General features: G+C 46.5%; 1 protein-coding gene across 32 annotated transcripts in view; it reads left to right on the forward strand.

The window, feature by feature from the left end:
• Positions 1–15,000, forward strand: part of dlg1b (discs large MAGUK scaffold protein 1b) — a 34,618-nt gene that overhangs the window by 831 nt on the left and 18,787 nt on the right. For 16 of the 32 annotated variants that reach the window (XM_078100020.1, XM_078100028.1, XM_078100021.1 and 13 more), the window contains exons 2-4: positions 1,324–1,455; positions 3,967–4,130; positions 13,338–13,502. In XM_078100020.1, the coding sequence (XP_077956146.1) occupies positions 1,324–1,455; positions 3,967–4,130; positions 13,338–13,502 (461 nt within the window). Of the gene's footprint in view, positions 1–1,323; positions 1,456–3,966; positions 4,131–6,192; positions 6,265–9,898; positions 10,168–13,337; positions 13,503–15,000 lie in introns of those variants that run through there. The other 16 variants (XR_013467233.1, XM_078100040.1, XM_078100007.1 and 13 more) reach the window with 4 other exon arrangements.

The following is a 15,000-nucleotide window of genomic DNA, read 5'->3' on the forward strand; positions in this document are numbered from 1 at the left end:
TAAGCCCCGCTCGCTCTCGCCCCGGTAGCACGGCGGCTAACCGGGACCGAACCGCGCGACGCTCCGCGCAGAGCCGCGCGGTCGCAACGAAACGCGGGACGCAACGTGAGCCGGAGCCGCCGGCCCAAACGGCTCGCTTCGGCCCGGCCGAGCCGAGCCGAGCCGCGCCGGTCGGTGAAGTGAGTTAAAGTCGGGCTAGCCGCCGGTTAGCTTGCGGTGCTAACCAAGTTGTGCGCGGGGCACCTGGTCTATAAATAAACCGTCATATTAATAAGTCATTTCCAACCCGTCAAATAGGTCAACTGTAATAAAAGTATAAAGCTCACATGATGGTAATAATACCTCGTTTAAGTTACACAAAGTGAGTCCCACAGTAGTACTTTCTGTCCGGCCACGAGTACATTATATAATAATACACCATACATTTAATCTGTGACACGTCAATATTACGAGTGAACGTGGCAACAACCAAGCGCACAAAATGATTTAAAAGAAACAAACCACACGATCCTGCAGCTTTAATGATGATCTTTAATTCAAAGAAACAATTCAGTGATTCGTGTAAAACCTTAAATCATAAGTGACTTAACAGTAATTTCTCTCCTGTGGTTCTTTTCTGTAACTTTTTGTTTTGGTGATTAATCCTTTTTTTGTTTAACAAAAATCCCTTCATCCTTTTAAACATCTGCTCCTTAAAACTAAAAGTTAAAAGTTAAAACTCTTAAATGACATCAGCTCATGTGTGTTTACCTGGTTTCACGTCGTCCTTTCACTTTGTTTTGGTCTGTTTTTCTGACCTGATTCTGCTCTTCATCATTCACAGCGATCAAACTTCTCCATTCGACCCACAACTTTTTATAACCAGCAGCAGATTATTCAAAGAACGCGAAGAGTCGACTGCATAAAATGTGCTGATGAGGTTTATTTGTAATCAATAACCGCTTCACAGCGGCTCTTCTCCGCTCCTTCTTAGAACCCTTTTCTAAACAGACAGATCTCAGGCCTCCGTGTGTCTATGGCCTTTAGATCCGCTTCATCTCTGTGCGTGTGCGTGCGTGTACACACACACACACACACACACACACACACACACACACACAGTCATGTGATTAAACTCTTCTGTACGGATTTAATAACCTTTCCTGCGGTCTTGAACTTCTCATGTTTAGTTTTTTTTAAGTATTAAACTCTCATCTGGATTATTTCAGCACTAAAGCAGCTTTTCATTCAGACTCGCCTGCAGAGTTGAAGCTGCACTCGGATCAGTTTTTAGCCCCGGCTCACTGCCCCCCCCCCCCCCCCCCCTCTCACCCCCCCACACAGATGCCCAGCGGGCCCTGCGGCTGCTGGAGGAGTACCGGACCAAGCTGCACCACGGCGAGGACCAGCAGCTCCGCGTCTCCATCCAGAGGGTCATCGACATCTTCCAGAGCAACCTGTTCCAGGCCCTGATCGGTACGAAGGCCCCTTCAGGGACTCTGCTCCTCTGGCTCAGTCCTATTGTGACGGCACCTTTAAGAGAAACTCTATTCACAAGGCACCATATCCTAAAAACCAGCTAATCATCTCCATGTTTATGTAATAACTAAAAATAATCACACATTTAGAAGATCATTATGGCAGTATGGTCTTCTAAAGACTGAATCTTACAAGTAATGAGTAATCACTTTAGAAACCGTTTTAATTGTTAATGTTATTTTAAGCACAAATCTACACACATTTGATCATCTTGGAGGCAGAATTCCACCCGGTGGAAGATGATGAACGTGATGAACCAGCGACTCTTCCTGTCGGCCACTTTGCTCTCAACTCTCCATCTGACGTGTTTGAAGAGCCACAAATGTCCCACATTTAGCAGGACGTTTTCAAACCACGGTCTGTTGGGGACACAGTGGTGGTCCTCTGCAGACTGTGCGGGGGAGATGTTGAGATGGAAGTAGCTTAGCCTAGCAGCTCGCTTAGCCTAGCAGTGCGTAAAGGGGTCCGCTTGCACAGTTCTCCGCTGTACGTCTCGCTCTTCCCGATCTAACGGACAGCAGCTAGCGGCGGTTTTGCGTTCCTGCGTTAACATATTTTATCGCATTAATCTCTGCCGCATTAATCGCATAGATTAACACGTTAATGTTGACAGCCCCAATAATATAACCTGTGAAGTCAAAGCTGCATTCTCTGCCGGGACCACAAGGGGGCGACTCTGCTCCCATTGAAATCCATGAGAAAATGACAACGGTTGATCATCATTTTATTGACACTCAAGTGATGCGAGGCGCCTGCAGCTGGTCGGGTGTAATCCCTCCAGGGACACGACGATTACCTCGAGTCCATAATCCCCCCTGAGAGACCGGCTCGGTCTCCTAGTCTCGTCTCTGAGTGGCCTGATTCCTCTTTGAGAAATAGATTTTAAAGGGTCAAAGGTCAGATAATGGTTTAAAGAATTTCCTCCGTAAATGTTCTTAAAACCAAAAAGTCTTCAAATGTCTGAAGCCTGACGCGATGAAACAGCAAAGACATTCAGGCTCCCCAGGAGATGAATCCTGTTGCCTTTGCAGCGAAGGAGGTCCCGTAGAACCAGAACCGAGGGGTCCGACTGTGAGACCCTTCAGTCCACAGGGGGCGCCGTTACCAGCACCTAACGCAACGAATGCTTCATCACGCAGTATGTTTGTTAGGCGTAAATACGTTTGGTCGTTACGCTGTCTGACTGTAATGTGATTTACTGTGATGTCTGAAGGTCAGAAATAACAAGTTTGCATTTTGGTCTTTAAACTGTGTGTCAAGTACATATACTGAAGTACCACTATTTTCATGTACTTGTACATTTTACTTTAAATCTTTTAGTCAACTACATCTCACAGGGAAATGTTGTTTGAACTTCACGAAATTGATTCATTATGAGTCACTAGTTATACCTAATAAATCATCAGTGTATTCGTTTAATAAGTACTATATCCTGAATACAATTATGTACATGAATCAATAACTATAATACAATACTCATTGTATTATCTCATTAGTCACTTTGCGTAAAGATACTTTGACTTTTTTTGACAATAGTTTTACTTCAGACGTAAAACGTTGGTTTATTTCTTCGTTACGGAGGAACGCGGCAGAAGTCCAAAGAATTCCCAGTAAGATAAAAGCAAAACATAAATAATAAAACGCACTTGGTCACGTCCGACCTCCACGGTTCCTCTGCTGACCACGAAGCTCCTGTGACCCACAGGTCAACCGCGGCCTCTTCAAGCGGGTAAAAATAGGCCTTACTAGACTGAAACAGTCAGGCAGCAGAGTTGATATTTTTAGTTTCCACGTTTTAAGCTATTTTCAGGCTTCAGAGGGTTTGGACAGAAACATCAGTGAGAAATCTGATTCGATTGATTCATCAGGTTCATGAGACGTACGACGGTTTCTGCAGCGGCTCCTCCACACGCGCTGGGCTTTTATTGTGAAAGGAGGATTCATCCTGATGAGAAGTCATGAGTGTGTTTAAAGGAGAGGGCTGTCAAAAAGGATCATTTAAGAAAACACATATATTGGGTATTCTGGTTGTGCGTTAAGGGTCAATAACAGGACAAATGTACACGAGACAGAACTACTTGTACAGGTAATTTATTGAGCAACATGATACCTACACAAAGATAAGTAAAGACCTCATTCAGTGGTTCAAACTAATATTAACATGCACTGAAGTTTTACAGCTGTGCTGGTGAACATGGAACTTTTCATTGGCGTGAAACGGCAAATGATCAAAGCCGTGCATGAAGCTGTTGTAGCCGATCTGGTCTATTTTATTCATGTGATATAGGGTTGGTGCTAAAATGTTGATTGTGATTAGTACTTGAATCCAAAAGCACCGCTAGATGTTTACATAGTTTTTTTCTGCCAAATAATATAAAGGGTTTTGATTTGTTTGAAATGTGACCGACTAAAATAACAAATCAAGTGACCTCCGTCTCGTCCTCTCAGATATCCAGGAGTTCTACGAAGTGACCTTATTGGACAGCCATAAGTGGGCGGAGTCGTCCAAGGCGGCAGACCCCATGGCGCCCGTCCACCTGTGGGACTTCTCCAGCCTGCAAAGCACCACGGTGACCTCCGACACGCTGCCCAGCCTCAGCACCAGCATCGAGGTAAGGCCCCGCCCACACGTCACAGCAGCGCGCGTTCTCGTCACAGCGTGGTGGATTATTGGTTGATTCAGATTAATACTTCACTAATCTGGGGAATCGCAAGTATTAACAGATCTGCTGTTTAAACTTGTAAACTTTGCTGTCGCCATCTTGGTTTTACTTGCAACCAGAAGTGACAGGAGAGGGCGGAGCTAAGTACCACCAAAGGCATTTCCAGCCAACCCAAGTGTTGCATGGGGATGAAGATGCACCGTGACCGCGTTAAAGAGAGAGATGGACGACAATGTTGTCAGAAGTTTATCTTGGCATCATTTTAGAGGTTAATATGTAAATGAAGGATCGGTTGATCATTTTAAGCATATTGATTCACTCTGGTTTGTCACACTTTGGTTTTGGTCTCAGATGAATGGTGAGAAGCAGAACTGGTGAGAACACAATCGGAACCGGCAGTGATCACTTTGAGATCCTGAAATCAAACACGGCGATCAGCACCAGAGGTCTTAATGATCCCAGATCCGTTTCATGGGATCAACCAGAAACTAGAGTAATCTGATTTTTGGGATTCTGGTATTCTGTGGAAACGTCGGCAAACATCTGGTGTGTGGAACAAGAAAATCTATTGGATCTATTTAATCTAACCGGGCCACGGTAATCCCATCAGGGATTCTCATTTACCTGATGCTGTGTGGAGGATTATTAATATCCTGTAAAAAGACGATCAAAAGGAGAGCTTCTTTTTTTAACCGTTCATCCGAAGCGCTGCTTTGGTTGTTTTCTTTTGCAATGTGGAAGTAAGACAGGAAGTAGGGGACAATAAACACTACTGTGTACAAAACAAAGGGCTCCACGTTTCTCTCCAGAAACTGTTTTAAAGGTTTACCTTTGAATGCATCATGACGTCCTTACGATCGACCGGGTCGTCCTCTCACGTTAGCGGCGCACAATCCAACGGGACAGAAACCGACATCGTCAAAGTCGTTCTAGATATTTGAAGGTTTTCCGACTCGTCTATTGCCTGGTCTCCCAAGTGGTCTATTGCCTGGTCTCCCACGTGGTCTATTGCCTGGTCTCCCACGTGGTCTATTGCCTGGTCTCCCACGTGGTCTATTGCCTGGTGTATTGCCTGGTCTCCCACGTGGTCTATTGCCTGGTCTCCCATGTGGTCTATTACCTGGTGTATTACCTGGTCTATTTCCTGGTCTCCCACGTGGTCTATTGCCTAGTGTATTGCCTGGTGTATGGCCTGGTCTCCCATGTGGTCTGTTACCTGGTGTATGGCCTGGTCTCCCATGTGGTCTGTTACCTGGTGTATGGCCTGGTCTCCCATGTGGTCTGTTACCTGGTGTATGGCCTGGTCTCCCATGTGGTCTATTACCTGGTGTATGGCCTGGTCTCCCATGTGGTCTGTTACCTGGTGTATGGCCTGGTCTCCCATGTGGTCTGTTACCTGGTGTATGGCCTGGTCTCCCATGTGGTCTGTTACCTGGTGTATTGCTTGGTCTACCATGTGGTCTATTACCTGGTGTATTACCTGGTCTATTTCCTGGTCTCTCATGTGGTCTGTTACCTGGTGTATGGCCTGGTCTACCATGTGGTCTGTTACCTGGTGTATGGCCTGGTCTCCCATGTGGTCTGTTACCTGGTGTATGGCCTGGTCTACCATGTGGTCTGTTACCTGGTGTATTGCCTGGTCTCCCACGTGGTCTGTTACCTGGTGTATTGCCTGGTCTCCCATGTGGTCTGTTACCTGGTGTATTGCCTGGTCTCCCACGTGGTCTATTGCCTGGTCTCCCGCGTGGTGCCTGTTTGAGTCGCTATCTGTCTGCCCGTGTTCTCCACCTTCCATTACGGTCTGTGCAGTAACGAGGAAACTGTCGAGGAAAAGTTTGTTTAACCATTTTCTTCACAGCCACTGGTGGTCTCCTGTAACTCCACCCGTCTGGCACCGACACAGGCTGGAAACAAACGCGCCCGCTGTGAGCTGGCTGTGTCCTTTTGCATTGAACTTCTTCTCTCTCTTCCCTCTTCTTCTCTGCGTGTACACAAACATGGTCGCTTGTAGGACTCCCCCCTCCTAAATGAAATCCTGCACACGTTGGCACAAACCAAGCGCCCCCCCGGCCATGACGGACAAGTAAGTACTGGACGCCTGTTGGTGGTGTCGGTGTATCGTCCACCCTCGCTGCATGTCCCATCCAGTCCTCGTGTGCTTTTGGACCATCGGAGGGGGCGGAGGAGGAGGGCCGGGGTTAGAGGTCAGTTTTGGCCCCCAAAGGCCTCAATGTGTCGCTGTAGGCCATTCACGTGGATACGGAGTCTGAAACCAGAGGGGGGACACGAGGAAGCAGCCAGTGGAACATTATCTTCAATGTATTAAGACATCTGCATAAATAAAAGATCAGAGCAAATTCAGAGTTTCATTTTAGTGTTTTTTGAGTTGAAACAAAGCATCAGACCATTATTGAATAAACAAAGATAACTGACAGGTCAAGGGTCACCTCCTGCAGGGTAAGGCCTTTAAAACGTTAATGGTAAAGTAAGAATGTAAGAATAAAAGTTGCGTTAACGGGAGGAAAGAACCCCGAGGAGCAAAGTGTATTTGTCTCCTCTGTTTCTGCGGCGATCAGCTGCTCGTCCCTCCTCTGGTTTATGAACCGGCTCCCGATGACGATCAGCTGGAACCACAGCGGCATGTTGAGGGTCTGTGCTGCGTTCAGAGGCCGTGGGTCATTGTGCTTCTTTGTTCTGGATCATGTTGTCGGGTGTGAACAGTACACCTCCTGTCCTCAAATACATGCCTAGTTTACTTTGGTCCAACTTCACACAAACAGATTCCCCATCAGTTCATTGTAAAAACAGCAGGTGTTGAACCTCTAATGATAAAGATAAATATATCATCTCGCTTTGTTACATCACATGAACCCTTTCTGCTTCAGTTCTTAGTCAATCCCTGTCGCCCTCGTCCTAAAAAGGATTTACGAGTGATGTAAGTAGTAAATTCGAGTGTACGGCCTGGGTATCTCCATGGCGACTAACGGTAATAGAATAACATGACTGTAAATGGAACATAACGTATACGATGTTAGTGTATTAATGAAAATGTATTCAATCAAAAATGGGACATGGTGCACAGTAAGCGGATGTCCACCAGACTTGAGTCATGTGTCCATGAGCATAAATATAAAATTTGGGGGTCTTTTTGTGAACACAGCGCCCCTGCCGGCAATCAGTTTCCATTCAGGCGGAGAGCGGTACTGCAGCACGAAATACAACAAAATTAGACTTTCTTAACCAATTAATTATTTTTTTGGAATTGACAAACATAATAGTTTGTCCACTGTTGACTCCCGTTCACGGCGTCCTCAGAGGGGCTGGAGCTGTACTGATCATCAGGATCTTCGTGGTGGCGGTTCATGGTGACGTGTTTTTATGTGCCGGCTGCGATTGTGAGTCTCCTCAGGTTCTTTGTGTTTGCATATTTTCATCGTGTGTTGAGCAGAAACAAGTGAATATGTGACAGAGTTGTGACGAGAGATCTGGTGTATTTGTACCGTTTAGAGGATGTTTTCTTTGTAGTAAAAACATCATCATCCACCTGGTCTGTGTGTACGTAGACTTCATGACATACTGAAGCTACTGAGACGCACGGTGGTTGGTTTACTGCAGCTGTGTGAACCCAAAATATTATTATTATAACCGATTAAAATGATGCAGAAAGAACTATGCTAATAAAGAAAAAAAGCTTGTGCTTCATCGGGTCTTCGTCCCTTTTAAAACGCTTGAATGGAGTCTGGTTTGATCGGTGCTAAGCTAACATTGTAGCATCAACACTCCACGTCACAGGGGAGTAAATACTGCAGTTGTTTTTTGTACCAAATGGGTCATTATACACACACGTGTTCACATGGTTCCTGCTGCTGTCTATGGCGTCCGTTCACGTCTCCTCCTCTTCAGGAATTAGGAGCATTTATTGCCAAAGTATGTTAAAATATGAGGAATTTGACCTGGTGATTGCTGCATTGGACAGTAAGACAATGAGACAATGGACAAGACAAATACCACAGTGCAGGGACAATTGCGTGATCCATTTACACTCTAAATATATAGTATAGAATAGAATATAACCCAGAGGGATGAAGAATAGACTTTCTTTAGTGCGTGAGGAGCTGCAGTGAACTGAAAGACCAGCAGGGGGAGCTACAGGACGGCTGTGAAGAAACAACACACACATTCAGAGAAGTTCTTCTAGTCGTGAACAACAATGTATTAACTGAAATAAGTTATAATTACTGAACTACTTTCAGGTCGAAAATGATTGATTCAGTTCTTGAATAGTTTTGAATTAAAATTAGTATTTCCTTCTTCACTTATATATTTGAGGTCCTATATTTTTCAAGTAGCGCAGGTCATGTACTTCTGCTTAGCGAGCTCTTTTGGGCTCTATACAAATCGCACAATTATAACAATAATCTACACCAAATTGTAACGTTCAACAGCCATGCTGGATCCCCAAAGTTTCCACTTAGCACGGTGCGATCAGGTGAATGTGGTGCATATTATATTATATTATATAGCATTATAACCCCATCAAACACACACGGTAATGAGCCATAAGCATCTACCAACATGGAGATTTTTGAATTCGGACGCATTTGGAACAGCTAAAGCTAAAGCAACTTGAACCTTGGTGGTGGTTTGTCTCCTGCTTTATGGTCTATTAGAGACCTGTCAATCATGTGTGGCCCCGCCCTAAAGTGTCCCCTGCTTCATGAGCAGAGGAGTCGCCCCCTGCTGGTCACTAGAGAGAAGTAGAGTAATTTCCTCATAGACGTCTATGGGAGCAGAGGAGTCGCCCCCTGCTGGTCACTACAGAGAAGTAGAGTCATTTCCTCATAGACGTCTATGGGAGCAGAGGAGTCGCCCCCTGCTGGTCACTACAGAGAAGTAGAGTCATTTCCTCATAGACGTCTATGGGAGCAGAGGAGTCGCCCCCTGCTGGTCACTACAGAGAAGTAGAGTCATTTCCTCATAGACGTCTATGGGAGCAGAGGAGTTGCCCCCTGCTGGTCACTACAGAGAAGTAGAGTCATTTCCTCATAGACGTCTATGGGAGCAGAGGAGTCGCCCCCTGCTGGTCACTACAGAGAAGTAGAGTCATTTCCTCATAGACGTCTATGGGAGCAGAGGAGTCGCCCCCTGCTGGTCACTACAGAGAATGCAGACAGAGTTGCTAGAATGTTGGTGTTAAGAATAACAACTTTAAGGACAGATTAAGTTTGTTCCTCCTTTATCAAGTTGAGTGTATTTTATTTTAGGGCGTCCTAAAAACATCTGGCTGAGGACAGCAGATGGAAATGAGCCTCTCCGGCTCACTTGTAGTACACCTGCAAAATAAATGAATAAAATACATTTTGGAGTTCTAACACAATTCATCCACTTGAAGTCGCTCCTCCTTTTCTTTCTTTCTTTGTTTCTCCTCCTTTATTCCTTTCTTTCCTTCATCTTGTCTTCCTCTCCCCCCCATCACGGACTCTGTCCTACATCACTCTACCTTCCCTGAGGATGCCCCCCCCCCCCTCCCCCCTCCCGCCTCTCGTTTCTGATGAGTCATGTGACCAACATCCCCTCTCCCCGGAAACCAATCACACCCCCACTGAGGGAATCTCTCTCCCTCACACGGAGGGAGAGAGCGAGGGAGAGAGAGGCTCAGTGAAGAGGAGGAGGGGAGGGGGGGAGGTGCTCTGGGAGTCGTTTCCTCCCCTCTGCGATGGAGCGACGTGAGGAATGAGGGTGGATGGTGAGAGCAGGGAGCAGCAGCAGCAGTGGAGAGGGCGGAGGTGCTGGGGGCGGAGGCGCGGGGGGGGTCGGGCGGTGCGGGGGGAGCCGGCAGCGCTCCCGGAGGAGGCGGCGGCTGTCGGCCAACTGCTCCGACAAGATGTCCCCCGGCTCCAAGAAGCTGGAGTGCTTCTCGCCCATGCTGTGCCACTGCAAGGCGGCCTGCACCGGCAGCACCGTCTCCCTCATGTTCGGCTGCAAGGTGGGTGGACACGTCTGCACGTGGACGGGGGGGTCGAGGTGTCCCGCTGCGTTGGGAGTCCAGATGTTGATGAAAATGTCTCATTCGCGGTTGGTTTACGGAGTCGCTGATCAGCTGCTTTCAAAACATCAGAAAATAATTTAGAGCATTTTTCATTCTTGTAGTTTGACTTTTTTAAATGAAAAAACTTTAACTCTGCGTCAATGTTTTGGTTCCCGTAATGGATCTCAATCTCTTCTTCATCATAAGCAGCATAAATGATTTGTATTTATTTCCAATGACGTGATTGTTTCATTTACATCCAGGAGATCAGACCTTTAAACATGACGAATGACTCGAATCATTTCTTTTAAAAGCTGAATACTGAGAATCAACAGAATTCCCTCTGAGTGACGGATGAGACGTGAACACTGAGCAGGAACCCGGAGCACAGAATCCCTGACGGTGTTTACGCGTTAGGCCCCGCCCACCTCGTCCGTCGCCTCCCTCTGCCTCAGTGACCCCCCCGCCGACCGGAGGCTCTGATTGGCCGAGCGTTGGAGGCCACCCAGCACGCACGTGCCTCAGTGGTCAACATGTGCTGAGCAGGGAAACGCCACTGAAGAAACCACACACACACACACACACACACACACACACACACACACACACACACACACACACACACACACACACACACACAGGCCTCCGGTCGGAGGAGGTGTAGTTCTGGTTCTGGTGTTGAAGTGGACTACCGGGTTCTGCTGGACGGCCTTCACATGAACCGAGTTGAACATCCTGAGGTTCACGTGTGTTCAGCTCTGACGCCTCATCAATGTTGGATTATATCAGCTGCTCCACAAGGATTCACAGTATTTAATCTCCCCAAACCCTTTGGACGGGTCTGAAGCCAGTAGACCATCAAATACTAAATGTTGTACTTTCTTTACACATTTTTATTTTAGTACAAACCACGAAGATGATCAAATAAAACATTAATCATCACAATTAATGAAGCGTTCAACACCATGATTCATCTCTAATATTTATCTTATATGTGAAAACATCTGCATTTATTCAATTTAAAACTACACTTTACAGATTACCCGTGAACACATCATCATAAGGTGATATGTTCTCATGTTCACAGCAGAGCCTGAACGCATCACAGTGTAACTGAAGGCCGTTAGCGGTGCTGCTAACGCTACTAGCTCAACTCCTGGTCATCTGATCACTGATTGGTTGTTTACAAAGTCACATGATCGGAGACCAGACTAGAAAGACATCCGTGATGTCGCTGAAAGAGTCCGAATGAGACGACTAGACGTGACTACAACACGTGTCCTCCTTCAGACCGCGTGTGTAGCTGACGTGACGTCATGTGACCGAGGTGGAGTTCCTCAACTTAGCTTTTTACTTTCCACCACAAAGGTCAAAGTTGATTAGTGAACTAAATCTGGAAGAATAATAAAGTGTTTGCTTTATGTACTAATGGGACAAATGTGATTGGCTACTCGTGATGACTTCCTGTTTGCTACATACATCTGTACAGCTGTGTGTTTGATAACATTCTTCATCACAGCCCTCAATCATGCATGAACCTCCCTCCTGAACACGCTACGTCCTCTCCGCGCCGACGCTGCTATTAATAGCAGCGTTTGGCAGGCGAGAGTCGGCACTGTGCCTCCTCCTCCTCCTCTTCGTCACTGGGAGAGCTGTTGAGGAGAAGGGGGGGGGGGGATGCGCTCCTCCTCCTCCTCCTCCCCGTCACTGGGAGAGCTGTTGAGGAGGAGGGGGATGCGCTCCTCCTCCTCCTCCTCCCCGTCACTGGGAGAGCTGTTGAGGAGGAGGGGGATGCGCTCCTCCTTCTCCTCCTCCCCGTCACTGGGAGAGCTGTTGAAGAGGAGGAGGGGGATGCGCTCCTCCTCCTCCCCGTCACTGGGAGAGCTGTTGAGGAGGAGGATGCTCTCCTGAGTCTCTGAGGGACAGGATGTGTTCTCACCGAAGGCCTCTTGTCTCCCTCTGTTCTCTCTGTTATTTGAATCTCGTCCGTTGAGGACGATTTGCTGCTCGTGTGAGTCAGAATCCTCCCGAGTGGAACCCAGTTTTTATTTTACCGCTTGCCCTCAGTTTTTTTTCCTCTGTTTGTGTTGAAGCCGCTCTGCTGTAACAACAGTCAAGATCAGGGGGAGTTTTCTGCTATTTTATTTTTAGGTGGCAATTTGAATACGTAGTTAACATGTTTTATGTTTGCTTCAGTGTTGAATAATGATTATTAATACATCTCACAGGCCAGTTAACTCTTGTATTTTTTCTTGCATCATAGCTTTTAAAACCTTGAGTTCGGCCATCTTTCTTTTTTTTAAACCAGTGAACCCGAAGTGACCATATTTGTATATCTGTGTGACTCAAATCGACCATAATTCACTAAATGAACATCATGTTGTGTTGAAGAAGACTTGAAACTAGAGACTGAGACCATAAACTCATGTTTACAACGTTTACTGAGGGAATAAAGAGAGAAGTAGAGTCATTTCCTCATAGACGTCTATGGGAGCAGAGGAGTCGCCCCCTGCTGGTCACTACAGAGAAGTAGAGTCATTTCCTCATAGACGTCTATGGGAGCAGAGGAGTCGCCCCCTGCTGGTCACTACAGAGAAGTAGAGTCATTTCCTCATAGACGTCTATGGGAGCAGAGGAGTCGCCCCCTGCTGGTCACTACAGAGAAGTAGAGTCATTTCCTCATAGACGTCTATGGGAGCAGAGGAGTCGCCCCCTGCTGGTCACTACAGAGAAGTAGAGTCATTTCCTCATAGACGTCTATGGGAGCAGAGGAGTCGCCCCCTGCTGGTCACTGCACAGAATGCAGCTTTAACTGGTATTAGAAGAAATTCAACAACATGTGAAGGTCAGCATTAGATTCCACTACTTGTCTGTAAAGCTGACCGGCTTCGATGAAAATAAGTCGGGCGTCCGCCGGCGAAGTGGCGACAGCCGGCGAAGTGGCGACAGCCGGCGACCCGCATGATGCAAACCACCTTTTATATTATTATTATTATTATTTTATATATTTATGTTTCGTTAAAGTAGCGTTAGCGGCGCTGCTCATCTTCTTTTGATCTGCTGAACTTCCTGGTTCCCTGAGTATGAGGCGGAGACTCGTCCTGACCGGCTCGGTTTCCTGTTTCCAGAAGTACCGGCACCAGGATGAGGACTCGTCCCCCCAGGACCAGAGCTCCCCCCAGCTGACGGAGGAGGCCGGAGGGCCGGAGCTGGTCCAGGTGGCGGAGAAGAACCTCTCCCAGATCGAGAACGTGCACGGATACGTGAGCCACGCTCACATCTCCCCCATGAAGGTAGGAGGAGGCTTCGGTCATTAAACGCGTCTCCACGGCGTCCAGCAGCGTCAATACAAGTAAAACCTAGAAAACAAGAGCGGGAGTATAAAGACAAATATGTAAATAAGAATGAATAAAATAATACATTTTAATCACAACAAATAAGTAAATAAAATCAATGAATGAATACAGGAATGTGTAGTTAAATAATGTATTTTCATATGAACGCAGTCACTACATTCCTCCTTTTACCTCTTCCACTCATAGAAATAGCTCTGGGATGTAATATATCTAAAAAATATTGATAATTACAACTAAGTTTTATTTAATCAGATTCTATCCATATAAAAATAACATGAATCTGGTTACAGTTTAAAGCTCTGTCATGTGAATAATATGAAGAACTGCAGCAGCTGATAAACAACCTTCAAGTGATGAAGTTAAACTCAGAATAGTTCAGCGGTACTTTTGTTTCCCTTTGTGTTTATTAGAAGCTGGTAAAACCTAATAAGTGTGATGGGAATGATCGTTTCCTCCCTCACGTCTCTGTTCATACTAATGTAGTATAAAGATATTCCTTTATTAGTCCCACGACCGCTACACGGTACAAACACACAGCAGCAGTATAATGATAAAACATGACTAAAATAAATCTAGATTATTATCAGTGAACATGATTCTGTGCATTTACGCCGTGTCTGATTTTCTGTTATACACACAGATGGATGATGATGATGGTGGTGGTCCTTGCTTATCTGTGTTGCCTTCATGTGGTTCATTAAACCATTGAGGCTGCTCATCACACCTGTTCCCTGTCATGACGTTAACACACACGCACACACACCAGTTCACTTTGAAGGCAACCCACCCACCTGAACAGGTGGATTATTAGCCAGCCGGCCTCTGTGCCCCCACAGGGTAAAGTGTTCTTTCTGCCCCGTGCAGGACTCCTGCCACCATGTGGTGTTCAAACACACTGATGAACAGTTTATTCTTCTGTAGTTTCCACATCCTGTGTTTCTGTCACCGCAGCACTCGGACCTGATAACTCAGGTCTTTTTTAAAACGCTTGTTTTCTGAATGGAGTTTGGTTTGATCACCGCTAAGCTACGCTAACATTGTAGCATCAACACTTAACATAACGTTGTGTACACATACCCGTCTGTCTCACTGTCTGTCCCTCCACACATACCCGTCTGTCTCACTGTCTGTCCCTCCACACATACCCGTCTGTCTCACTGTCTGTCCCTCCACACATACCCGTCTGTCTCACTGTCTGTCCCTCCACACATACCCGTCTGTCTCACTCTCTGTCCCTCCACACATACCCGTCTGTCTCACTCTCTGTCCCTCCACACATACCCGTCTGTCTCACTCTCTGTCCCTCCACACATACCCGTCTGTCTCACTCTCTGTCCCTCCACACATACCCGTCTGTCTCACTCTCTGTCCCTCCACACATACCCGTCTGTCTCACTCTCTGTCCCTCCACGCGTACCCGTCTGTCTCGCCACGC

Source organism: Gasterosteus aculeatus, chromosome 3 (genome assembly GCF_964276395.1).
Source record: "Gasterosteus aculeatus chromosome 3, fGasAcu3.hap1.1, whole genome shotgun sequence".
In the NCBI taxonomy this organism is placed as follows: Eukaryota; Metazoa; Chordata; class Actinopteri; order Perciformes; family Gasterosteidae; genus Gasterosteus; species Gasterosteus aculeatus.